At 41.5% G+C, this 27,559-nt stretch overlaps 1 protein-coding gene across 3 annotated transcripts; it reads left to right on the top strand.

Moving 5' to 3' along the window:
* Window positions 1-442: 442 nt before the first annotated feature.
* Window positions 443-27,559, top strand: LOC125463911 (synergin gamma-like). Of its 3 annotated transcripts, XM_048555674.2 has the most exons (7): window positions 445-942; window positions 3,229-3,373; window positions 6,924-6,980; window positions 7,934-8,030; window positions 13,796-13,956; window positions 18,730-18,846; window positions 27,146-27,559. In XM_048555674.2, the coding sequence occupies exons 2-7, from the start codon at window positions 3,359-3,361 to the stop codon at window positions 27,359-27,361; spliced, it is 663 nt and encodes a 220-aa protein (XP_048411631.1). In that variant the 5' UTR covers window positions 445-942; window positions 3,229-3,358; the 3' UTR covers window positions 27,362-27,559. The 3 variants fall into 3 exon arrangements, with proteins under 3 accessions (XP_048411633.1, XP_048411631.1, XP_048411632.1); XM_048555676.2 differs by lacking the exon at window positions 18,730-18,846 and having other exon boundaries at window positions 443-942; XM_048555675.2 differs by lacking the exon at window positions 3,229-3,373 and having other exon boundaries at window positions 447-942.

Raw genomic sequence — 27,559 nt, 5'->3', positions numbered from 1 at the left:
GATTTGAAAATTCTCAGATATAGTAGGAACTGCAGATGCTGGAGAACCTGAGATAACAAGGTGTAGAGCTTGAAAATTCTCAGCCTTGACTTCAAATCCCTTCATGGCCTGGACCCGTCTTTACCTTAAAAACGCTGTTGTGTATATATGTTGTTATAATTTTCTTGAGCTTGCTGTTTTTAGATTGTGAATTTATCGGACCATCTTTGTGATTTTAAGAGAGTTTTTTAATATTCTCGACATAATACCATTCCTTGACAAACAATTATCGATACATTATTTAAAAAAGTTTTGTCAACATTTGTGGTCTTGAAATTTCAGATAGAATACGAGCGTGTATCTATGACAAGGATTACAACCTGTATTTTTTTGCACTGATGTATAAGTTCCGGGTAAAGGAACACGTTGAGAAATATTGGAAAGCAGCACCCAATCCAAATCAGAATCCACGCTTTCTTTTGTACAGTACGTGGCAAAACAGATGGCAGCTCACGGGAACTTTAAAATGTTAGCTTTATATAGTGGAATGGAGTTAAAAATGCTTACACTATCATGAGAGGTGGAAAATAGTCATAGTTCATAAGCCAGCTGAATCTAATTTTGCCCTGGCTAATGTGCACTGACTGATCTATGCAGCAAACATTGCAACAAGTCATCACGTGATCCAGGAGAACAGGAAGTTCGAACCCAGAAATCCTTTATTTCGGAGCAAAGTGCACGAACCTAACCTCCCCTCATTTCAAACTCCTAAAAGATGCCTTGAATGCGGACGTTGCTGAGGGACCTGCTTTGTGTATTGTACTTTGTTACACTGTTAATTAAATCTAGCTGTTTTGAGACTCCCTGGTCGGAAGGAGCTCTCTGGACTGCTAGTTGTTTCAATTCACCTTCACTCCGCTGCTGCTGATATACCCTGAATGGATTAAATTTACTTCAATATGGGTGAGTGACAGAGAGATAGACTTCACAGATACGGCGAGACTAATAGACATTGTTGCAGTGGTACGTCAGAAAGAATGAACGTGTGACGTACTCTGAATATGTTTCAATGAATTGCTGTTTCTCTTAAAAGTTACATTGAGTTGGTACATTAGGGCAGTGATCAAATGGGTATGTGTGTGTCTATGCTGTAGGATGATCAAATTCACACTTTTGAACCTGAAGAAAACAGTGTATTCTTATGAAAACAATATCTCACACAGTCCAATGCTATAGTAGGGGAGTTAAGAGCGCTACAAGTGAAGGAGCAGTACTCCGAAAGCTTGTGATTTCAAATAAACCTGTTGGCGTACAACCTGGTTTTGTGTGACTCCTGACTCGTACCACTGTGGGGGTGGTGGGACACTTGCCTTTGATTTAGAAGTGGGTTCCGGGCCAGGAATGATTGCCACTTCCCAACTCGTTGCCCAAACTGTGACCCAATTTCACGTAAATGGCATTTTGAAAACTACCAAGGTCCCCTCAGTGAGAACTGAGAGAGAGAGAGAGTGGTTGGGGGATGGGGTTGTGGGTCTGGGTGAATAGGAGTGTTGGGAGCCTGGAGAGGAGGGGTTGAAACCTGTGAGACCCAAGGGCAGAGGAGAGGTAAGGTGTTTAGCCTGCAAGGATTTTTGAAAACCTACCTTTTTAGCAGAAGCTTTCTTTTAGAGTTAGGAATCAAGCCTCAAAGATCACTCTGTTAGAAGCCCAGGAAAAGAGAAAGTTGAGAAAAGGCCACGCAGCTTGGTCGATGCTCTATGGCAGCCATTACTGCCATGGATCTTGTCACCCCACTGTGGGGTCAGGGTGGGCGCTCATTACCTATAGTTTTGATAAGCGTGATATAAGGACTGAGACAGGGAGGATACTGTGATCAAACATAGAACAGTACAGTTCAGGAACAGGCCGCTTGGCCCACCATGTCTGTGCTGACCATGATGCCATTCTAAACTAATGCCATTTACCTGCATATAGACCGTATTCCTCTATTCCTTGTTTGTTCATGTATCTGTCCAAATGCCCCTTGTTGTTAACATATCTGCTTTTACCACCTGCCCTGCCAGCACGTTCCAGGCACCTAACACCCTCTGCATTTTTAAAATAAACTTTATTTGCCCATCTCCTTTAAACTTTTCCCTAATGCATGTATTCCTACATGCTTACTTTTATACTTGTTCCCCTTCTTAATCAGTCCCTTTGTATTCCTTTGTTGAAATCTAAACTGGTCCCAGTCCTCAAGTCTATTGCCTTTTGTGATCGATTTGTATGCTCTTGGATCTAATACTTTCCTTAATTTAAACCAAAAGAACTGCGGATGATGTAAATCAGGAACAAAAACAGAAATTGCTGGAAAAGCTCACCAGGTCTGGCAGCATCTGTGAAGAGAAATCAGAGCTAACATTTCGGGTCCGGTGACCCTTCCTGAGAACTGAGTTCTATCATATTATGGTCACTCTTCCCCAAGGGGTCTCACATAGCTAGATTGCCAATTATTCTTTTCTCATTGCACAATGCCTAGTCCAGGATAGCAAGAAGTGCTGGTACTGGAGTCAGAGATAACACAGTGTGGAGCTGGAGGAACACAGCAGGCCAGGCAGCATCAGAGGAGCAGGGAAGTTGACGTTTTCAGAAAATGGATCCCAGTCTGGGATGCCCTGTTCTCTAGTTGATTCTTCAATGTATTGATCCACAAAACCATCCCTTACCCCAGGAATTTCTTCTTCTAGATAGATGTTTCCAACATAGAATCTCATGAAGTTAGCTGAGCTTTTATTGATTCTTTTGAACCTTTTGCAGTACAGCTTGAAAGATGATTTTTAACCATAAATGTTGAAGTGCATTTTTAAATTTATTCTTGGCCTTGCTGTGTGCATTGCTGTTTGTTGTCCATCCGTCTTGAACTGAGTGGTTTGCCTGGCTACAACAGAGGGTAGTTAATTGTCCATTACATTGCTGTGCAGCTGGAGTCACGTGGGTCAGATTGGGTAGGGATAGCAGAATGCGGTTAGTGTACAAAATGGGTTTTTTACGACAAACAAGAATTTGTGGTCACAACTAGTTTTAAGTTCTAGATTTATTAATTGAATTTAAATGCTGATAGCTGAAATGATTGGGATTTGGACACTTGGACCGAGAGCATTTTCCTCTGAACTGTACTTTCCTTAATTGAGTTTTTCAGGAAGTATGAATTTTTTCATTATTTAAACAAAAAAAAGAGGGAAATTGGTTGGTTGTGTTGTTTTTTCATAGAATAATGTAAACAAATGCCAAACTTATTCCTGAGAAGCATCACCAAGCTGCTGAAATGATGCCGTTGTGGAAGATTCTAGTCAAACGAATCGTCTATACGTTTAGTTTCTGACAATTTTAAAAACACAAGATGGAATCAAAGGAGGCAAGTATGACATCAAATGTACAAGTATGACTTCTCTGAGTTGTAAAGGCCCTCAATACACAGCAGCAATTAGGCTATTAATAATGGATTTATAGTCAGCCTGTTACAATTATGGGAGATTTTGCAACTGGAACACCCGGTACATTTCTTGTATTTTTAGAACTGAACATGCAGGATGTTTGTAACTTCTGCCAACTTCAATGTGTTACACCATGTTCTGATCGTTTCAAGGTTAAGCCCCACATCTCTGGAGCATTGAAACTATTCAGCCCCTCAGGCCTGTTCTTCCACGCTTTTTGGATCATGGTTTATTTGTACTTAAACCCATTTCCTTACTGTGGTTCTGTAACCGAAAATACCCAGACATGACAGATATCTGTCTATCAATCTCAATTTCAGTCCTTTCAGTTGACCAACCCAAAAGCTTTTGGAGGCAGGGTGCCAGGTGCGGTGGGTGGTGAGGTCCAGATTTCCACTATCCTTAATGAGAAGAGGTCCTTCCATCCAAGCTGATATTGAGGTTCTGTTTCTTCTCCCCTCTCTCCCCCCGCCCAACCTCACCATGGTCCACTCCCATATCCCAGAGGAAATAGTTTCCTGTAAATCCACAATGTAACCCTCAATTCAAAAATTGGGCCTGAGGCTTTCAGCAATGAACTAATGATTGGTAATCATATAATATCTGAAAAGCTATAAAGCCAAACCTTCGAACTTCCCCATTGAGTGACCCAACAATTGAACTGGAAGATCAGAGGTTAGTCCCTGAGAAAATAATGTGCAGATGCTGACCTTCCTTCCACTCATTTTCATGAAACAAAGTTATGGTGAGAGGTTAGGGGGACCTTCTCAGGAATTGGAGTCAGTTTAAAACATCTTATTTCGGAAGCATTTTACAACTGACCTACCATAATTTTAAGATTACACCCCTTTAGTCTGGACCTCCACACCACAGGGTTGATGTGACACTGACTCTACTGAACAATTTCCTTAATAATGAACTCTTTACCTACATCATTGTTTTCCCTTCTATGCTTGAGGAAGTACGTGTTTGGACTGTGAAACTTGTCATCGTAATTTAAGCTCTTCTATCAGTGTGGTGAATGTGTTCCTCCAAGTTTTCTAAACGGGGTCTAACCAGAGTATTATATAATTATAACACAATGATAGTCTAGTAATTAATCATTGGTTGGAGATTGATTAACTCTATGGATTAGTTTATTTAAAACAATGAAACACATCACATGTCATGGAGCAGACATTACATCAAGCTACTGATTTGTGTGTATGCAAAGCAGGCACACTGCCAAGCAGAGTCACAACATAAAACACACATAGCACCTGGAGTCATTAAAGTAAGCTCTTTTAGATGCATGTTATATATTAAACGCCCTGATCATTTGCAATGGAAATTTGACTATTTACAATAACGAGAGCCCAAGAGTTTCTAAAAAGTATTTGCTGATATGTCCAGATCTCAGATGGTCACTTTGCCTGGAGTGCCCTTGGTTGTCCACATTTATCAGTGATGTTGTCCATTATTCGTGTTTGAATTGTCAAGCTTTTCTTTCAGGGAATGCAGTTGCTTTTGTACAATTCACTCAACCTAATGCACACAGCCAGAAATTGTTCCAGATTAGCCACTGACTGATCTTGTTTCTCCGGAGTGGTCCTTCTCTTTTCGGCATTTACTGTTATGTTCCTTATGAATTTCCATCTCATTTTGAAGCCTGTAGTTTTACATTCTGGATTCTTCTAATTCTGCCAAAGTTTTAGCCTTTGGAAAGAGCATTATATTGTCTCTTTCATAAACTCTACTGTTTCTCCAACCCTGTTTTTAGTTTTGTTTTCTTTGAAACCTGGACCTTTTCCACTTGCTACTTCAATGGCTATTTAATTTCCTGTATTTCATGTTTGGGTTTTGTTTTTTGCTGGTATCATTGCTGGCATTTATTTCCAAAAGTGATTTGAAATGCCTTGTGCATGCCCAAAGTTTCTTTTTTCTCCAGCATAGCTTTGAACTCCAGCCGATGTTTCTGTAGTTGCACCTGCTGAGCCTGATCCGTTTTACCTGTGAGTTTATCCAGATCTAAACTGGCAGTGTTTTCATTGGGTTGATGAAACAGAGCTTGGACCTACTTCCTTTCTTTCAGCCCGTCATTCATCTTGGGGGGGCTGACAGAAGTATTCCCTTAGGACTCGCTGGCAGACAGTATTCTCAATTTTGAATTTATCCTTTTTCTGCATTCCTCTTGCTGCTGCTGGCATGCTCGTTTGTACATTTCACTGCGCCTATGTTGATCCTTTTGCTTGGTGATATGGTAGAGTAGGGGATATGCCAGGCCACAGATTGTGTTGGAATGCGATTCTGCTGATGCTGACGGCCCGTAGGACCTCATGGATGCCCAGTCTTAAGTCGCTATAACTGTTTGAAAGCTATCATTTTTAGTACAGTAGTATTGTCATGCAACACGATCGAGGCTATTATTAATAGGAAGGCAGGATTTCACCTCCAGAAGAATTGAGCTTTGGTCACTCCTACTGATAATCCATCTGCTCCAACTAGATTAGTGAGGATGAAGTCAAGTAGGTTTTTCCCCATCTTGTCAGTTCTCTTGCCAACTATCACAGACCCCAATCTAGCAGCTATGTCCATTAGGCCTCGGCCAGGTTGGTCTGTACTGGTGCTGCCGAGCCACCCTCAGTGCTTCCTCCAAGTTGTGCTCAACGTAAGAGTATCACTGATTCATCAGCCATTGGAGAACAGTATGTGGTAATCAGCAGGATTACCCATGTTTAACCTGGTACCATGAGACCTCATGGGATCAGAGACAATTTTTGAAGATTCCCGGAACTAATCGATCATGTCTGTATCCACTGTGCTGCTGCGTCTGGTTAGTCTGCCCTGTTGGTGGGATTGGGCACACACCGGGAATGTAGTCCTGCTCACAGAATAATGCCTTGCCATGTCAGATTGTTGTTTGTTAAGCTATGGGACAGCTCTTCCCAGTTCTGACGTGAGCCCAAGATGTTGGTATAGAGGTCGTTGCAGGTCAACAGGCTTATGTTGGTCATTGTCATTCCCAGCACCATAGTTGCTACCAGAAAGTCCATCTGATTTCATTTCTTTTTATTAATCCAACTTTGTGGCAGTTAGATACAACTGAGGCTCACTTGGCCAGTTCAGAGGGCAGCCACACTGCTCTAAATCTGGAGTCACATGTAGCCGTACCAGGTTAGGATGGCAGAGGATTAACTGGTAAATAGCAAGATCCCCAATGATTAGACAAGACAATATGATGCCCATGGACTACAGAGAATTTGATTTCAGACTGTTTTGTTTGGGAAGAAGGCAAGTTCTAGTGACATTGTCTGAGTCTTGAAGGGTAACTTCTGGCGAAAAAGACAACAATCTCGGCAACAATATATTTAATCATTTATGGACAATGGTAGCAGTTCTACGCTGCGTCAATTGTTGCAGCAAAGCTTTCTTTTTAATTCCAATCCATCATTAATTTTCACTTTGATTCTGACAATTGATATTTCTGTACAGTGCATCATGGAAGCCAAAGTCAACAGTTTGCAGAGATGCCTCGACAGTATTTACAAGGTAAAATACCAGATTTGTTGATTTATTAGTTCCACTGACTTCTACATCCCTGATATTATTTTCCTTCTTATGCCAAGAACCAAGGACTTTATTCGGAGGATAACAGGCAGTGATCTCCAGTCTCCACTTATAAGATTAGCAAAGGGAATTTTATTTTCTGTCTGCTTGCTCTATACTCAGTACTTCTTTGCGAATAAAATGATTGCTGACATTAAGGACAAGAATGGCCAGTCATCTGTGATGTAATTGGAATTGGCTGTTTAAAGGGCAGTAGAGACAAGACTCTTCATCCAAAGGCGGTTGACTCTGGACAGCTAAAAGGGAGGGCAGTGAACTCTGGAATTCACTCTTCCACCCTTCCCTTAAGACTCCACTGAAAGCCAACCTTCTTCTGAAGCCCAGAAAATACAGGAAACTCCCATCAGGTCAGGCGGCATCCATGGGGAGAGTAACAGAATTAATGATTCATGCCTGTGACCTTTCATGATAATAATTCCTTGCTCTAGTTTTCTTGACCAAATCTTTGGTCAACTGCCCTAATGTCTCTTATATGTCCGGGTCAACCTGTCGTCTGATTAAGTTCCCGTGGAGTGGTTTGAGATGTTTTATTATGCTCAAGATGCTTTACCAATGCTAGTTGTTCTTGCTGTTGTTGACATGGTGCTGGCCAGTTACCAAAGCAAAAGATAATTAAGATGACCACTTGTCCCCAACCACTGCTTTCAACTGCAGCTCATTTCCAGAGTCTAAGAACCAACATGCTGCTTTAACTATGAGGATCCCAGCACAGACATATCCATTCCAAGAAACGTGAAGGCCTGTGCCATCAAAACTATACAAGGGCTTCGTAAAGACTAGATATGAAATTAAACTTATTTAAACTCAATTAAAGGCAATGTAAACTCAGCTTAAAATCAATGGACTTCATTTATCTCAGTTGTGATCCTTTCTAGGTTATTAGAACTGCAAATGATACCTTGTGTGCCATCAGCAAGCCGTCAGTGTGCAGTGAAGTGTTGCTGTCTCCACAAGGAATCGCTTATATCTCAGGTGAGTGAAACTTCACTATTGGCCATGCTGATAGCTCTGATAGTTAGCAGATTTAGACAATGTTTATTTTTAGAGAGAAGCTCCAGCATCCATTAAATTTCAACAAACAGACTGTATCCTGTGTCCAATGTCTACTTCCTAACACTGGTTCAATTCACATCAAAATGGTACAGCAGTCATACTGCCACCTCCACCCGCAGCCCATTTGCTTCTGAAACCTTCATCTTTGCCATTGTTACCTCCAAACTTGTTAACCCCAGTGCTGTCTCTAGTTGGCCTCCCATTTTTCACCCTCCAGAAGCTTGAATTTATCCTCAGTTTTGTTCATCACCCACATCAAGCCCTATTCACCCATAATTCAACAACTCTGTGACTTGGGAGCTTCAGGTTTGGGGCAGCATTTTGAATTTAAAATTCTCGTCCTTGTTTTCAAATCCCTCCATTGCTTTGTGCCTCCCTGTCTCTGTCATCTATTCCAGACTCTCAACCCCTCACAATCTCTCTATTCTGGACTCTGTATCTACATAGTATTGCCCATTGGTGCCATACCTTCAGTTGCCTGTGAAGCAGGCTTCAAAACATCTCCTTCACCCCCCTGCCCTCATTTTAACCTTTTTTTTGTCATAAAATCTACCTCCTTCGCTAAACTTCCAGCTGTCTGCTCTTATGCCTCGTGGCTTGGTGTCAAATTTGTTTGTTAATGCATACATAAAGTGCCTGAGGACATTTGACTATGCTCATGGTGCTGTATAGCTGCAAGTTGTTTCAATCTTGCATTCCCATTCTTAAAAAATATCCTGTTGCTAAATAAATTCTGCTGACTGGGAAAGAGACAGCCACTTTTTTTTTCCCTGCTACTGCTGGAATGGATCAGTATCCTCTCATATAGGAAAACAATTGAGTTTGCCAGTGTGGGCTGGGTGGGGAGGACTGTTGTTCTGAACTTTTTATTTCTCTATTTTCTAATTTATTCCTATGATCTGTATTGCTGGACTGTTTATTTCTTTATTTTTCGAATTTTTGTTTCCTAAGAACGTGTACTGAAGAAACTTGTACCTAAGATGGTACTGTGATTGGCAAATTGAAACTTTTCACTGTACTCATTTGAGTACATGTGGTACTAAACCAAGTTCAGTTCAATATTAGCCACTAAGGAAGGTATGGTAGCTGGGACGTGATGGTTAGCAGGAACTAGTTCTGGCTTTCTGTGTACTGCAGTAGTAGGAGGCATCTCACTTGGTGGGATTTTTAATAAAACTTCTTGAATGGCTGTGATGGGAAGATCACAGTATTATGAAGTACACCGCCAGCACTGACAATGAAGTGCAATGAACATTACTTAGTCTGACAGGGTTTTAGTAAGATACTCAGGATACCTAATGGCATGGAGAAAGTAACTGAGGAAAAGTTTTGATAAGGGTGCTGTAGCAACATATACTTCAGTACCCATGTGTCAGCCTGGAACTATAGATAGTGATGGTGGTGGAGGCAATAATGTTCTTTCCATTACATCTCTGACCAGGAATGTGTCTTGCTCCTATGACCTTTTGTCATAGATTGGAAAGATTTACCATTAAAACTGGATCATGGATTAAATTAAGGGACTGGACGCTGTTAAGAGAAGATGATGAGATTAGCATTCTAGAAACACAAAAAAAACTCTTCGTTTAAGTGATAATGGGAACTGCAGATGCTGGAGAGTCCAAGATAACAAAGTGTGGAGCTGGATGAACACAGCAGGCCAAGCAGCATCTCAGGAGCACAAAAGCTGACGTTTCGGGCCTGGACCCTTCTTCAGAGAGGGGGATGGGGAGAGGGAACTGGAATAAATAGGGAGAGAGGGGGAGGCGGACTGAAGATGTTGAGAAAACAAGATAGGTAGAGAGGAGAGTATAGGTGAGGAGGTTGAGAGGGGCTAGGTCAGTCCAGGGAAGACGGACAGGTCAAGGAGGTGGGATGAGGTAGTAGGTGGGAAATTGAGGTGCGGCTTGAGGTGGGAGGAAGGGATGGGTGAGAGGAAGAACAGGTTAGGGAGGCAGAGACAGGCTGGGCTGGTTTTGGGATGCAGTGGGGGGAGGGGATGAGCTGGGCTGGTAACCCTGCCCAGTGATCTTGTGACCATTCCAATTTATTCTACTTTACAAATATTCATAGTATAACTTTATTTCTTTATTTTCTCTTTATTTGTACCTAGGATGGTGCTATGTGCTGGCGACATTGTAGATGTTTCACTGTACTCCTGTTCTTTTGTAACATGGTTACATGTGACAATAAACCTAAATCTAATTCTAAACTCTGAATGGGTTAAAAATCTCTTTGGGGAAAGGAATATCTGTTTTAATGTAAAATTTTATCTAAGTTTGTACACATTGAAGATGCAGGGTCTACCATAACAACACAAATTTCTATGACTTGTACTGAGCTCATAGTGACTCTACCCAATCAGATGATTTTAAATCTAAGTGTGCGTTAATCAGTCTGATAGATTCAAGCATTTTCCCTACAACTGATGTGAGGCTTAAACATCGATCGTTCCCTGTTTCTTTTCCCTTGCCTATTTCTTAAAAGTGATATTTGGTACCATCCAATCACCAGGAATTATTCCAGAATCTGTAGAATTTTGGAAAATGATAATCAAATGCATCAGCTATCTCTATAACTATCTCCACACTCTGGGATGTAGATCATCAGGTTTCGGGGGCGTACCAACTTTCAGTCCTACTGAATTCCCCAGAACAATCGTCTTGTACTAATTTCCTTCAACTCCTCACCCCCTTAGCTCACTTGTATTTCTGATTCCGAAAGAATTCTTGCATCTTTCCCCATGAAAAGGTATGCAATGTAATCTTCTGCCAACAGAAGAAGCACAGGCAGTCTGCGGATTGTGAAATGATTCCATTCTTGAGTACATATGTAAGTTGATTTGTGTGTAAGTGGGAATGCAATACAGTACAATATAAAATAGCCATTCACATCTAAGAGGAAATGCTCATATGTAAGATCTTTAAAATGAATATTAATACACCCCTTTATTCACAAGTATGATCGTTCCTAAGTTAGATGTTTGTTAATTGGGGACCACCTGAAATTTGCAGGGAGAAGGAAAAATCCTGATTATAAAGAGGAGGTCTCATGCATAGAAGGAGGGCAAAAATAAAAAATGTTCAGACTTTGCAGCAAATTTCTTTTACAGGCAACTGAAGCTCAACACAACAAGTAAATGTACTATTTCAGTATCCACAGTCATGAAATGTTAATGGAACAGGTTTGTAACTTAAAACAATTTTCAGGCAGTTAGATACAATGATAATCAGAAGCCCAACGTACCAATGGTAACCAATGGTAGATTGGTTATCACTGATTTTTCACAAGGTTTTTGAGGCTGTTACACTGTGAAGTCAGAGGGAGATTAAAAAAGGTACTAAGAGGAGCAAAAGAAAGATGAGAAGAGACTGGCAGCTAACATTAAAGTGAGAACAGAAGTTGTCAACCATCATTTTAGTCCCATATCTCCCCCACTCGTAGGTATATAAATAGTAGAACAGTGGTAAAGGTGGAGTGGAGCTGATTTGGAAACATTGAGGATTTACGTATGGGGGCAAGTGGCATGACAGGAGTATTAAATTAGTGCTTTGCCGATAATTATCAAGGTAGAGAATGCTGCCTAGGTTTTCATGGAATCATAGATCCCTACAGTGTGGAAGCAAGCCCTTCGGCCCAACAAGTCCACACCAACACACAGAGCATCCCACCCAGCCCTAACCCCTAATGTCCACATCCCTGAACACTACGGGAAATTTGGCATGGCCAATCCACATAGCCTGCACATCTTTGGACTGTGGGGGGAAACTGGAGCACCCGGAGGGAACCCACACAGACACTGGGAGAATGTGAAAACTCCACACAGACGGTTGACTGAGGGACTGGGTTGGTGTAAGAGGAGCTGCTTAAGGAAAACTAATGTGGGTTTGTTAAAGGTAAATTATATTTAACTAACGTGTTTGTGTCTTTTGATGGGGTGACAGTGAGCTTTAATAAAGGTAGGGCCAGGGACAGAAACCACAGTGCTACTTCTGTCCTGGACCCTCAGTGCCCCAGCACAGTGACCCTGCTCCTGACCTATGAATAGCAGCCTCACCCATCAGCCCCAAGCAGCAGCTCCCTCTTGAAGACTCCTGAGAAGGTACCAGACAACACCGGGACAGTAGTAATACGGACATGAAAATGGCCGAGTGACTGGAAGAGTGGTGAACGTTTTGTTGAACTGGTGGAAGGCTTATTGTGAGATTTCCTAGGGGCCAATGTTAGGACCCTCTGCTCTTTCTGGTGTATCGTAATGATGTAGAACTTAGCTTAAACTTGCAGATGATACAAAACTTGGATATTGTGAGCTGTGAGGAAGATTGTCTAGACTTGCAAAGGGTGTAGATAGTGCTGAAATGTGCAGACCAGTGGCTGCAGAGAAGTGTGAAGTGATCCATTTTGTTACGAAGAAAATGGAGAGACAGTGTCAAAGGTACAGTTCTAATTGGTGTGCAGGAAGTGAGGGATTTGGGATTGTATTTAAATAAACCTTCAAAGCTCAGGAAGACCTTGGCGTGTAAATTGCAGTTGAACATCCTCCCAAGGTCAGGGTTCCCATTGTGAGGATGACAGGAAAATTGTATTTCCTCCTTGAGTGATAAAACAAAAATCCTGGGTGTTGGAATTTGGACTCCATGTTACACCCCAGAGAAGGAGAATACTTGTCGGGCTCTAACATTATTGGCAAAATGAAAAAAAATCATTAATTTGGAATGCAAACTAAAGATACATTTTTCTTAACTCTAGATTTTTGTTATCAACTTCAAAATCCACCATGGTGGGATTTGAACCTGGGCCCCTTACAAGTCATAACTTTGCAGCAAGTGCTGTACTACCAACCCTAACTTTCTCCTTTCAAAGAGCTCCCTGCTGCATGTTTTCTCGACCACATGCTATCCCCCAGTGAGAGTAAAGATCCTATGCATGCATACTATTTTTACACTCTTAATGAAGGCATCCTTTGCAATATTCAGTCTGTCTGTCTACCAGTTATTACTGCACCCAAAATTTCTTCCCAAATATTTCCAATTCTTGAAGAGTACTCACTGCTTCCTAACCTTAACTTGTGTGTTTTTTTTTTTTCCACACTTCTTGCTCTGACTGTCCTTCTAACCAATCGGTACTCCAGCTTTGGCTTCTGTTTACTGCTGTCTGGAGCCCAAATATTAAAAATGTCCCAAACCAATCCTTGTGGATGAGTTTGATTCTTAAATGCCAGCTGAGATTTCTTGACAAAATCTAAGTGATACATTCAGATGAAGGTTTTGGTGATGGAAAGCTATGAACGGCTCACTTTGATAACTTGAGCTTTATTAATTACACAAATGTGCCCGTGAGGTGAAGTCTAACATGGGTAAAGTCACACAGTTGTCTGTGAAGATGCAACAGTATGCAAATTGCACATTCCAGCCCTACAGAAAATCCAGGTTCACATCAGCATATACTGATTATTTGAATTGAACAGCTTGGCTTTCTGTAGATGCCCAGGGCAGTTAGTGTAATTTTCCTCAAACGTTAATGAAACTTGGATGTCTCAAGACAGATATGCAAGACAGTGACTTGATAGATCATGGAAAAGAATAGTTAATATTTTTCATAGACGGATCCAGAGAATGTCAAGAGATGCTTGCCCAACCAGAGCATGATCATACTTCCTGTGCTTTTGTTTTTGCAATGCCCAGGTGTTGCTGAGGTGTACCGAGTGGCGAAGAGAGTGCAAGGTGGAATGATGTCTCTAAGTATTAGTACTGAAACACTGCAAAAGAGTTTGAGGGACATTGAGATAATCTGGAACAATGTGCAGGCTTTCATCTCATTTAACCCTTCCGTGTTACGAATGATGGTAAGTCCATTTAAAGCTAGAAATTACTAAAAGACGCTTCGAGTGTTCATATGACACTACTTTGCTTTCTATTTACTCCATTTAGCTTGTCAAAGACCTTGATAAGCAGATGGTCTCATTCAAAAACATTTCTTAAAGCTTTGGTAATCTTAAGTTTGCATGTAGCCCAATATTTAATCATGAATCCTCCACATTTCAGAATGAACAGGCCTTTAAAATGCAGATATCCAGTTTCAGCAAGAGGAGTAAATTAAGCTGGAAATTTAAAACCCATATTGTAAAACAAAATTTCTAAAATAGAAAATAATGAATGTGCATCATTCCACAGATGAATATCATGTTGCAAGTGGAAGCTGATTGTTGATGAAACAACAAAGTTTTCATTTTCCAAGGTCATTATTAACCTCCAGCACCATAAGTTGTTATTTGTACTACTGCCTGTCAGGCCTACTTTGGTTGAATTATTGCTGCTTTGACTTTTATCAGGATGGTGTTGGAAGGATAGCGGTCCCTGCTTTTGAACCAAAAACTCCAAGTTCATGTCCCATATTGTGTCATTTAAAAAAAAATTACTTGTTCGATGTGGGCATCACTGGCTGGGTCAGAAATTTATGGCCCATCCTTGTTTCCCTTGATCTGAATGACTTGTTAGGCCATTTCAGTGGACCTAAAGCGTCAGCAACATTTCTGATCTAGAGCCACACATAGGCCAGTCCATGTAAGAATTGCAGGTTCCTTACTATATGGGTTTTTTTATGATAGTTGACATTCAGCTTTGTTTTTTATTCCAGATTTTTATTGAATCCAAATCTGCCATGATGGGATTCAAGCCCACGTCTCTGAGTGTTAGCTTGAGGCTCTGGATTACCAATAAAATAAAACAAAGAAAAGCGAATGCTGTAAATCTGAAACAAACACCAAAATTGTTGGAGAAACTCGGCAGATGTTGCATCATCTGTGGAGTGAAAGCAGAGGTAAAGGTTTGGGACCGGTGACCCTTCTTCAGAACATTCTGTAGAGGGTCAGCGAGCGGACTATAAAGTCTAATTCTGCTTTCATGTTGACTGTGCCTTCTCTCCACAGATGCTGCTGCACCTGCTGAGTTTCTCCAGCAAATTCTGTTTTTACTCTGGATTACCAGTCCACTGAAATCACCAATATGTTATCACCTCCCCCAGTGGCCAAGGAAGTCACATTGTGACATTGGAATGCAGGAACTTGTGTAGGCCATTCAGCTCACTGAGTCTGCTCCACTGTTCACTTAAATCGCAGTTGATTGTCTGCCTCGACTGCCTCCTTGCCAGACTAGTGGTATACATTGTGGTGCTATCAGTCACACCAGCCTTGGTGCAAAGAGCTCTTGCATTCTCGAATTAATCTTGGGTATGTCTTAATCATGACACAAAATGTTGGAGGCAGGATAATGTATTTTTCATAACACGATAGTTTATCCAGCAACAGCTTTTTAATATAGTAATGTATATAAGAAACTGAAGGAACAAAGGAAGCAACTTCAAGATACTCCAGAGGCTAAATCAGCAGTGTATATTCTCTCCCTTTTTTTTGTTCTTCACCTGGATGTTTTTGAAAGAGCAAGAGTGCACTTGGTTTGATGAATGGTCTTCAGTAGCGTCACACTGGATTTCAGTCTTTAAATCTGTTTCACTCTGCATAGATGCTGCCAGGTCTGCTGAGTTTCCCAGTGTTTTGTGTGTGTGTTTTGGGGTTATCAGCTGCTGAGGAAGAGTGGGAGCTCTGTCTGGTGGTGCTGCAGTTCTTATTTATGTGGAAATATTGAAAAGCCCCTGATTAAGTTAGCGAATCGCTGAACCACTTAGATCATTAATGCTCCCAATTTTGATCTCTAAGGCTGAATTGATCCAGCTCTGTTTGCCTCAACACTCTTTAGAATAGGGAGGAAACCATCAACCAATAAAATACAGTCAGTTGTACCACTCACATTGCCTCTGTTAAGGAGAGCTGAGGAATGGCAGCTGGAGTTTGAAGTGAGGTGTTGCATTTTGGTAAAACAAACTAGGGCAGGATTTGTACAGTTAATGATAGGGGCCTGAGGGATGTTGCCAAACAAAGAGCCCTGCTGCCACTCCTCAGCCCATTGGCCCATACGATCAAGGTCCAGTTGTACCCTGAGATAATCTTCATTATCCACTGCACCTCCTATTTTGGTGTCTTCTGCAGACTTCTTAACCATTCCTCCTGTATTCACTTCCAAATGACTTATATAAATGATGAAAAGCAGTGGACCCCAGCACCCATCCTTGTGGCACATTGCTGGTTACAGATGTCTAGTCTGAAAAGTAATTCTTTAACACCACTCTGAGTCTCCCATCTTCAAGCCAATTTTGTACCCAATTGTCTAGCTCCCCCAGCATTGCATGTGATCTAACCTTACTAACCAGTCTGATATGTAGGACCTTGTCAAATGCCTTGCGGCAGTCCATATAGACAAAGTTTACTAGTCTGCCTTCAATCTTCTTTGTCACATCGTGGAAAAAAAACTCCGTCACTGATCAGAATGTTGAATGTAGGAGTTGGAATATCATGTTGCAGCTCTAAAGGACATTGGTGAGGCCATTTTTAGAATACTACATACAATTAGGTTACCCATCTATAGGAAAGATTTTGTTAAACTTGAAAGGGTGCTGAAAAGATTGTGAAGGTTGTTGCCAGGGCTGGAGAGTTTGAGTTTAGGGAGAGGCAGAATAGACTGGGGCTTTTTCTCCCTGGAGCATGACAGGGGTAACACTTCTTTTTTTGAGGTTTATAAAATCACGAGTGGCATGGACAAAGCCAAGGCCTTTTCCCTAGGGTGGGGGAGTCCAAAACTAGAGGGCTTAAGTTTTTTAAGGACCTGAGGAGTAACCTTTTTTACAGACGTGGTGTGTGTATGTGGAATGGGAAGTGGTGGAGGCTGGTACAGTTACAATATTTAAAAGGCATCCGGATGGGTATATTAATAGGAGGGTTTAGACGGATATGGGCCAAATGCTGGAAAATGGGACAGAACAGATTGGGATATCTGGTCAGAGCAGACAACTAGAAGCAATGGGTCTGTTTCTGTGCTGTCTGACTCTGACTCAAAATGGAAACTGAATTGTGAGATAAGCTTGCTACAAGTTGCCTTGCATGCAGAAAAAATGTAAATACCATGAATGGGCTACTCTTCACAACAGACTCGATACAGAGTCCTTTTAAAATTATTCTCTGACCTTCTTGAAACTGGTGACACAATATTTTTGGTTACTTCAGTTCCTGAAGCCATAATATTTAGATGATATATTAGCCTTGCTTGCATCTTTTTAATCAATAGACCTTTAGTCCCCAAGGTTGGAACACCATTGCCTGATTTATTCTATTTACCCGCCTGCAGTTTTCAACCTTGGGCAGTGCCCGAATAATGGGGCCAGCTTTTGTTTCTGCTTAAGCTGTCTTGTCAGACTGAATGTGCATGCAAGGACTCCAGAAAAGAAAGTGAAAATTATATTCTGTGCGTCACAGGATGACTAAACAGATTGGTATCATTTTTCTCGGAACACAGCAACTTCTGTTTCTTTTGTTCAAACTGTGCGTGGTAAGGGGGTGAAGATGTGTAACACCACTGAAAGGCTAAATACAGAGTCAAAGTTATTGAGATTTGCGACTTGAGGCAATCAGCAAATTGAAAAATCAGCTCTCACTAAATCCCTGCTGATCCAGCAATTTCAATGCACTCATCAGATAAGGGTGTCATCTTGTCCATCATTACTTCCCCTTGGGAATAATAGAGTTGTGGGTCTGGAGTCACATGTAGTTAGATATGATGAAGGCTTTCTTCCCTAAAGGACATTATTGACCCCGATAGGTTGCCCTCGCTGTCGTTCAGTCCCCAAAGTATGTTGTCCACCTTTTGGGTTAACAAATAATTTGAAGAGCAAACCTGCTGAAGACTTGCTTGTCCTTATCAAACATTTGCAGGACAACCCCTGAAAAACCAGACAAAGAGAAGCAAGTGATAATGGGAACTGCAGATGCTGGAGAATCCAAGATAATAAAATGTGAGGCTGGATGAACACAGCAGGCCCAGCAGCATCTCTGATGAAGGGTCTAGGCCCGAAACGTTAGCTTTTGTGCTCCTGAGATGCTGCTGGGCCTGCTGTGTTCATCCAGCCTCACGTTTTATTATCAAAGAGAAGCAAGCCCAGCTTTCGTATCAAGAATCTGACTGGTGGCATCGTTGCAATAAATAGTGATCCAGTCAATAAAAATCAGCTCTAATGTAAATAAATACCCAGAGTTTGTATGCACATGTTTGCCCACTTAAAGTGCAAGCATTTTATGAGAACGGATATAGATTGCGGTTAATCATGATTCTTCCTGACACGAAAGCATATGTGGCCATGACATATGCACCCTTCACAAGGTTAGGTCAACAGTATTTTATTTAAGTCGAAAGTGAACAGGCCAAGAGGAGCACCCCTTCATGACCAATCTGGAACACAGCCCTGTCTGCATCTGTCACATTTTCAAGCAGTTTGTTAAGCTTGCCACCCAGTGGCACAGTGTAGAATGCCATTGAAAGAGTTTTTATTGAAGAGGGACTTGTTTATTGAAAGAGTATCTGATGACCAACAACGTTGGTTCAGTTTGTTTCATGTTTTAGCGCACTGAATTACAGCCCCATCTCTGTCTCCAATCTCCAGCCAAAACATACCCTTCTTTGTTTGAAACGTGTGCATGCAATGTTTCTCCAGCTTACAGGAAGATTTTTTTTAGTTTGATATTCTGCAGCCTACTGAATCTGCACTGGACAGTTCAGCTATAACAGCTTCAGAAAATGCACAGAGTGAAACCTGTGGAGTATGTCTGCTCAGAACACCGAATGAGCCTAATGTAAGTATGTTATTTTTAACATACATTTTAGGAACACAAAGAATACGAATAGAAACAGATCACTTAGCCCTTAGAGCCTGCTCGGTCACTATGATCATGGCTAATCTTTTCTGCGAGCCCACTTTCCTGCCCGTTCTCCATATGCCTCAGTTTCCTGAGAGATCAAATCCTCTCATTCTGTCTTGAATTTATCGTTTGAGGGAGCAACCACAACCTTGAGGTGCACAGACACAGCACTTCATAATCCTGAGCGAAGGAAGTTCTCCACAATTTAATCCCGTGTGACTAGACCTGATCCTGAGACTGTGTCCACATGTTTTAGGTTCTCCAGCTTGGATCGACAACCTCAGTGCCCACCCTGGGAAGCCCCTACAGAAACCTCTATGTTTCAGACAAGGTCACTTCACATTCTTCTAAACTCCAAAGTGTATAGGCCCTTGCTCATCCAGGGACCAATCTACGGAACTTTCATCACTATGCAATTTCATCCTTCCTTCGATGCAGAGATCAAAACTGCATATCAGGTTGATCTCATCAAAGCTGTATACAATTAAAATAAGACTTCCTTATTTCTGTACTCAAATCCTCTTGCAATAAAGGCCAATATGTTATTTGTCTTCCTAAAGCTGGACTTTGTTTTTTATATGAGTACATGAAAGTATCGCTAAAGACTTACAAGCTTAATGCCGTTTTAAAAATATTAAGTTTTTATGCTGTTACAAAAGTGAATAATTTCTCATTTTGCTGCATTATGCCCTGTTTATTTCCTGTTACCCGATTGCTTAATCTATTTCATTTCGTAGCCTCTGTGTCCTCATGGTTTACATTCCCACCTTCGTTCTAACAGCAAACCTAAATGCATTACTGTTTCATATCATATGAATCATTATTACAGATTGTAACTGGCAGAGGCCAAGGTGCTAATCGTACTTATAGCCTGACCTGCCAACTTGAAAATGCCGATTCTCTGCTCCTTGTCTCGTTGCAAATCCTCTATCCATGTCAATATATGAACTTCAGTTTCATGAGCCCCTTGCATGCATATTAATCTTCAGCTGTGGCACATTTGTCGAATGTCTTTTTAAACTCAAGTATACTACATCTACTTGTCTTCCTTGATTCACCCGAGTCTTTGGATCCCAAAATAATAACTGTTTGTGAAATGTGATTTCCCTTTGTAAAACCATGTTGATTTTGTCTGAGATAATGGGAACTGCAGATGCTGGAGATTCCAAGATAATAAAATGTGAGGCTGGATGAACACAGCAGGCCAAGCAGCATCTCAGGAGCACAAAAGCTGACGTTTCGGGCCTAGACCCTTCATCAGAGAGGGGGATGGGGGGAGGGAACTGGAATAAATAGGGAGAGGGGGGAGGCGGACCGAAGATGGAGAGCAAAGAAGATAGGTGGAGAGGGTGTAGGTGGGGAGGTAGGGAGGGGATAGGTCAGTCCAGGGAAGACGGACAGGTCAAGGAGGTGGGATGAGGTTAGTAGGTAGCTGGGGGTGGGAGGAAGGGATGGGTGAGAGGAAGAACCGGTTAGGGAGGCAGAGACAGGTTGGACTGGTTTTGGGATGCAGTGGGTGGGGGGGGAGGAGCTGGGCTGGTTGTGTGGTGCAGTGGGGGGAGGGGATGAACTGGGCTGGTTTAGGGATGCAGTGGGGGAAGGGGAGATTTTGAAACTGGTGAAGTCCACATTGATACCATATGGCTGCAGGGTTCCCAGGCGGAATATGAGTTGCTGTTCCTGCAACCTTCGGGTGGCATCATTGTGGCAGTGCAGGAGGCCCATGATGGACATGTCATCAAGAGAATGGGAGGGGGAGTGGAAATGGTTTGCGACTGGGAGGTGCAGTTGTTTGTTGCGAACTGAGCGGAGGTGTTCTGATTTTGTCTGAGTGCCTTGTTAAGATCTCCTTCTCCATTTTCTCGCCATATTTTCTTCAATCATGATATTACAGCTCGTAACTTGTAATTGTCTAGAACTGTTCTGGAATCTAAGGAATTTATAAATCTAGAATCACCATCTCTGCAGCAACATCTTCAAAAAGTTAGGATACAGGTCTTCGTGAAAACAGACAAAATATTTGTTCAACATCTCTGCCATTTCCTCATTCCCCATGATAATTTCTCTTGTCTCTGCTTCTAAGGGACACAGACACAGGGAGAATGTTCAAACTCCACACAGACAGTGGCTGGAGGGTGGAATTGAACCTGGGCCCCTGATGCAGTCAGGCAGCAGTACCAAATACTGAGCCACCATGTCACCCACTGGTTAGGAGCAACACCTTACAGCAATAGGTGGAAGAGAATAGTGAACTACCTTCTAGTTCTTGGTTACTTCACTGCAGAGAGAGGGGGGAAAAGACAGATGGTGTTTGTGCAGAGTGAAGACCTTCTGTCCCTGTTTTGTTCACACACAAACTGCCCACATGCCCAGGAGCCAGAGAGTTGTTGCCATGTTGATTACTCCTGGCCTCTGCAACTGGTCCAAATTAATAAAAAAACGAATAATCTACATATGCTGGACACTCCCACTATGTAGTTCAGTTTAAATGTTAGTTTGAACAAATCCAGTTCAAAATCAACTCCTAATGAGTTACAGTAACTTGTTTTTAAAAGCACAGTAACTTCACAACCTTAGTTTACAACACTATCCGTTTCTCATTTTGGTCCACAATCCAAAATAAAGAAGAATAAAAAATGTGGTATTTACACTTGATACAGTTATCTGAAATGTTGCAAGCCTCTCCTTTTATTCCAATACTAAATAATCTTGTGGGATCACAGATGGATCTTTCTCACTGAGTCTTTCTTTAAACAGAATGTATTTTTGTTGAACATTTTTAACTGTTCAAATATTTCTCACTGTTTATTTACCACCATGTCTTTTAGTTTATTTAGCTAGTGAACGTTAACGACTTTCTCTTTATACTAACGTAATTGGCTTTAAATTTAAGATTATTGTTTGGTAAAGACATTAAACCTGTAAATTTTGTTCAGAGATATTTTAGATTTAATATGAGATGTATGTAGAACCACACAGCTGTACAGCATGGAAACAGACCCCTCAATCCAACTCATACATGCTAACCATTAATCTAGTCTCACTTGCCAGCATTTGGCCCATATCCCTGTAAACCCTTCCTATTCAAATACCCATCCTTTTAAATGTTGTAATTGTACCCACCTTCACCACTTCCTCTGGCAGCTCATTTCATTCACGAACCATTTTCTGCATGTAAAAGCTGCACCTTAGGTCCCTTTTAAACCTTTCCCCTCTCATCTTAAAACCAATGCCCTCTAGTTTTGGACTCCGCTACCCCGGAGAAAAGACCTTGGCTATTCACCCTATCAGTGCCCCTCATGATTATATAAACTACTATAAGGTCACTCCTCAGCCTTCGATGCTCTGGAGGAAACAGACCCAGTCTATACAACCTCTCCCTATAGCTCAAACCGTCCAAACCTGACTACATCCTTGTTGAATCCTTTCAAGTTTCACAACATCCTTCCGATAGCAGGGCGACCAGAGTTGATCGCAGTATTCCAAATGTGGCCTAACCAAAATCCTGTACAGCTGCAGCATGACCTCCCAACTCTTATATTTAAGGCACTGACTAATAAAGGCAAGCATACTAAACACCTTCTTCACTGTCCTATCTACCTTCAACTGTACTTTCAAGGAACTTTGAACCTGCACCCCAAGGTCTCTTTGTTTAGCAACACTCCCCAGCACTTGTATTTAGTGTATAAGTCCTGCCCTGATTTGCCTTTCCAACATACAGTGTCTCACATTTATTTAAATTAAACTCCATCTGCCACTCCTTGGCCCATTGACCCATCTGATCAAGATCTTGTTGTACTCTGATGTAACCTTCTTTGCTGTCCACTACCTCCCCAATTTTGGTCTCCTCTGCAAACTCATGAACCACACCTCCTACATTTACATCCAAATCATTTATATGCATTAGGGGAGGAGATGGTCCAGTGGTGGTATCACTGGACTATTAATCCAAAGAGTCAGATAATGTTCTGGGGATGTAGGTTCAAATCCTGCCACAGCAGATGGTAGACTTTGAATTCAGTAAAATTGTTGATCGCTTGTTGGGGACTCAGCACCTATCCTTGGGACACACTGCTGGTCACAGGCCTCCATTCTGAAAAAAAATCAATCAATCCTCTTTGTTATTTCTTCAAAAATTAACTTAGTGAGACACTGTTTCCCACGCACAAAGCCAAGTTGACCATCCCTAGTCAGTCCTTGCCTTTCCAAATAAATGTAAATCCTGTCCCTCAGGATTCCCTCCAACAACTTGCCCACCATAACCAAATATAGTTGCCCAACTATATTCCCTGGCTTTTCCTTACCACTTCTCTTAAATAGTGGCACCATGTTAGTCAACCTCCAGTCTTCAGCATCTCACATTTGGCTAACAAATATGTCAACAAGGGTCCTAGCAATCACTTGCCTAGCTTCCCACAAAGTTCTATAATACACTCGATCAGATCCTGGGAATGTAGGCACCGTTATGCATTTTAAGATGTCTAGCACCACCTCCTTTGTAATATGGACATTTTCAAGATGTTGCTATTTATTTTCCCATATTCTCTAGCTTCCATAATCTTCTCTACAGTAAACACTCATGCAAAATACTAATTTAGTATCTCCCTCGTCTCCTGCGGTTCCACACATAGGTGGCTTTGCTGATCTTCAAGGGTCCCAGTTCTCTCCATAGTTACCTTTTAGGACTTCACTGTAGAATCCCTTTGGATTCTCCTTAACTCTATTTGCCAAAGTTATCTAGTGTCCCCTTTTTGACCTCCTGATTTCCCTCAAGTATATTCTACTGCCTTTATACTCTTCTAGAGATTCGCTCTCGGGATCCCTGCTGTCTATACCTGACATATGCTTCCTCCCTAAGCTTGACTAAAACCTCAATTTCTCCAGTCATCCAGCATTCCCTAAACCCACCAGCTTTTCCCTTCACCCTATCGGGAACATACTGTCTCTGGACTCTCATTATCTCCTTTTTGAAGGCTTTCCACTCCCAAGCTGTCCCTTTACCTGCGCATATCGGCCCCCAAACAACTTTTGAAAATTCTTGTCTGATACTGTCAAAATTGACCTTCCTCCAATTTAGATCTTTAACTTTTAGATCAGGTCTATCCTTTACCATCGCTATTTTTAAACTAATAGAATTATGGTCACTGACCCCAAAGTGCTCCCTCGTTGACACCTCAGCCACCTGCCCTGCTTTATTTCCCAAGAGTAGGTCAGGTTATGCACCTTCTCTAGTAGGTACATCCACTACTAAATCAGAAGATGTTCTTCAGAGAATCATACAATCCCTACAGTCTGGAAACAGACCCTTCAGCCCAAGAAGTCCCCACTGACCTCACAGCATCCCACCCAGACTCATTGCCCTATAACCCACCTAATCTAAACATGCCTGGACATCATGGGAAATTTAGCATGGCCAATCTGCCTAGCCTGCACATTTTTTGGACTGTGGGAGGAAACCGGAGCAAACCCACACAGACACAGGGAGAAAGTGCAAACTCGACACAGATAGTTGCCCGAGGGTGGAATCAAGCTGAGGCCCCTGGTACTGTGAGGCAGCAGTGCTAACCGCGGAGCCACTTGTTCACGCTTAATAAATTCCTCTCTATCCAAGCATTTAACACTATGGTAGTTCCAATCTATGTTTGGAAATTTCAAATCCCCTAACATTGCCCCCTTCTCATTCTCATAGACAAATGAGATTTCCTTAAAAATTTGTTTCTCAATTTCCCACTGACTCTTGGGGTGGATCTGTGGTAAGGTGATTATCCCTTTTCTTATTTCTCAGTTTCATCCAAATAACATTCCTGGACATAGTCCCAGGAATACCCTTCCTAAGCACTGCCGTAATGTTATCCCTAATCAAAAATGCCACCCCCCACCAAATCCTTTCGATCCTTCCTGTAGCATCTATACCCTGGAACTTTAAGCTGCCTGTCCTGTCTGTCTCTGAGCCACATCTCTGTGATCACTAAGATATCCCATCCCATGTTCCCAACCATGCCCTGAGTTCATCTGCCTTACCTGTTAGGCCTCTTGTATTGAAATAAATACAGTTTACTTTATCAGTCTGACCTCATGCTCTGCTTTATTCCTGCCTGCCCTGTCTATTTGACTTACTCCTTTTCCCAACAGCACCAGCCTCAGACTGTTCTCTTTCCTCATTATCTCCGGGTCCCACCTGCTCTCTTCCCCCCCCCCCCCTCCCCCGCCCCCCCCGCCCTCGCTCTAGCAAATCTCCCCACCAGTATATTAATCCCATTCCAATTCAGGTGCAATCTATCCTTCTTATACAGGTCAATGTCTACCCCAGAGAGATTCCAATGATCCAAAAATGTGAATCCGTCTCCTCTTCACCAGTTCCTCAGTTTCACATTCATCTGCTCTGTCCTCCTATTCCTACCCTTACTAGCTAGATATTACTCCCGCGAGAATATACTTTTTAAATACCTGCCTAATTTCCCTTCTTCTGTCTTCAGAATCTTGTTGTTTTCTCATCCTGTGCTGTTAATTCCAATGTGTACAAAGACCTCCTGCTGCTCACTGTCCCCTTTTGAGAATATTCTGCATCATCTGAGATATCTTTGATCCTGGCTCCAGGGAAGTAACATGGTATTCTGATGTCTTGCTGTCAGCTGCAGAATAGACTGTCTGTGCCTCTGACTAGAGAGTCCCATATCACAATTGATTGCTTGGAACCTGGCATACCCTTGTTACATTAGAGCCAGTCTCAGTACCAGAACCTTGGCTGTCCGTGCTACATTCCCCTGAGAGTTCATCAGCCCCTACATTTTCCAAAACCGCATACTTGTTTGTGATGGGTTTAGCCACAGGAGACTTCTGCACTACCTGCCTACCTTTCCTACCTTTCCTGGTGCTCACCCATCTGCTTGACTGTATCTGCAGTTTTTTCTCCCCCACCCTGCAACAACCATCCATCACACTCCCTAGTTGCTGTAAATTCCTCATTGCCTCTAACTGCTGCTCCAACTGATCCTTGCAATCGGATAAGATTTGCACTCAAACACACTTCCTGCAGACATAATCTTCAGGAAAATTGAAACTCTCCCTAATGTCCAGCATCCAACAGGAAGAGCACATCATTCCACTAAAGGCCATCCTTGCATCCTAACAATAGCACATTCTCACTGATCTAAAAACTGTGCTGCAGGCTACTACATTCTCAGGAAGGGTCACCGGACCCAAAACATTAACTCTGTTTTTCCCTTCACAGATGCTGCCAGATCCGCTGAGCTTTTCTTTTTGTTCCTGATTTACAGCATCGGCAGTTCCTTTGGTTTTTACTTAGTATCTATGTTAATATTTTTATATTTTAAAGTTTAATCAAGAGACCGATCTCAATCAAACATTTAATCAAAAATAAACCCCACTCTACTCACTATTGTAGATTTAGAATATGATCCCTATTTCCCTGTAGACCTTATATTTATGAAATTACTAGTTAATCTGCCCTAATTGCACAATACTGTTATTCTAGGAAACTGCTTTGAGAGTTTTCTACAACTTATCTTCCAAACTGTTTTTGCCAATTTGAGTGTCCAGTCCATGTGAAGATTTAAGTTCCCTATGATTGTTACATTACTTTCTTATTACAAGCTTCAATTGTATTGTAACTAAGGCTTTGTACAGTGCTGTAACTACTCTCTGCAATATTTTCTTTTGTTATTCATAATCTCCATTGTGCAGGACCCCATCCTAATGTTATTAGCCAAGATCCTTTCTCACTGTGGTACTTGTATTATCCTTTACCACCAAGGCTATTCCTGCTCTTTTACGATTCTGTCTACGTTTTAAAGTTTTATGAATTCTGGAATATTTATTTATCAATCATTTATTGAAGCTTGAGGCAAGATTGACAAGCTTTCTGAGAAGCCTACATTACAGCCTTTCCCATAGATGTGGAATTTCAGCTCTGAATATATTGTGCAAAAAGCTTTGTTCTTTCTTTCACGATGAACCTGTCTCCCACCAACTTTGGGTTAATGAATGGAATAATTTCTTGGCTATGCCATAAATATTTTCTTAAATTTAGCAATATTAATATTAAATCTTATTTTACGTAAATAAAGAAATCCTGAGAGGGTCTCAAGGTATGATTAAAAGTAAATCAGTAACGTCTTTAAGAGCCAAGATTATCAAACTATTTTTAAAAGATTTTCAAAGTCAACTTAAGAGAAATGTTTCTCAGTCCTACTTAACTCTGTCATTTTTGCAGGACTTCAATGATACAGAACAATCAATTCTTCATAATGGATGCTATTACCATGCAAGTTGTGCAAATTTTTGGCTAAACTGTGTGGACTCAAACTTACCTGGTCTAATTGCCATGAAGGAAAATTCTGAGGACTTGAATTTGGAAGAGCTCTCAGTTCGTGGACAAAACTGCTCGGACACTAATCCTAAAGACTTTACTGTTCCTGTAACTCAATGACTGTAAATTGTATTCATTCTCTGAGACAGTGCATTTGTTTCAGAGTGAATGGTTTTGTCAAAGTTGCCCTGCATTATGTGCCAAGAGTTATGTTAATGTGGCTTATAGATTTTAACTGTATGACAAGTGATCTTTCAAGAGGCCTTCCTAGTCTGTAAAATGTTAACTTTTCTATGAAAAAAAACAGATACAATAGCA

Source organism: Stegostoma tigrinum, chromosome 26, assembly GCF_030684315.1.
Source record: "Stegostoma tigrinum isolate sSteTig4 chromosome 26, sSteTig4.hap1, whole genome shotgun sequence".
In the NCBI taxonomy this organism is placed as follows: Eukaryota; Metazoa; Chordata; class Chondrichthyes; order Orectolobiformes; family Stegostomatidae; genus Stegostoma; species Stegostoma tigrinum.
Note: the sequence above shows the minus strand (reverse complement) of the source record. Positions and strands in the feature narration are given on the sequence as shown.

Excerpts from the sequence above, each read along its gene's own strand:
- LOC125463911 (XM_048555674.2), top strand. Across the intron at positions 6,981-7,933 it reads GCCTCGACAGTATTTACAAG|GTTATTAGAACTGCAAATGA; the intron begins GTAAAATACCAG and ends GATCCTTTCTAG. Across the intron at positions 13,957-18,729 it reads CTTCCGTGTTACGAATGATG|TTTGATATTCTGCAGCCTAC; the intron begins GTAAGTCCATTT and ends GATTTTTTTTAG.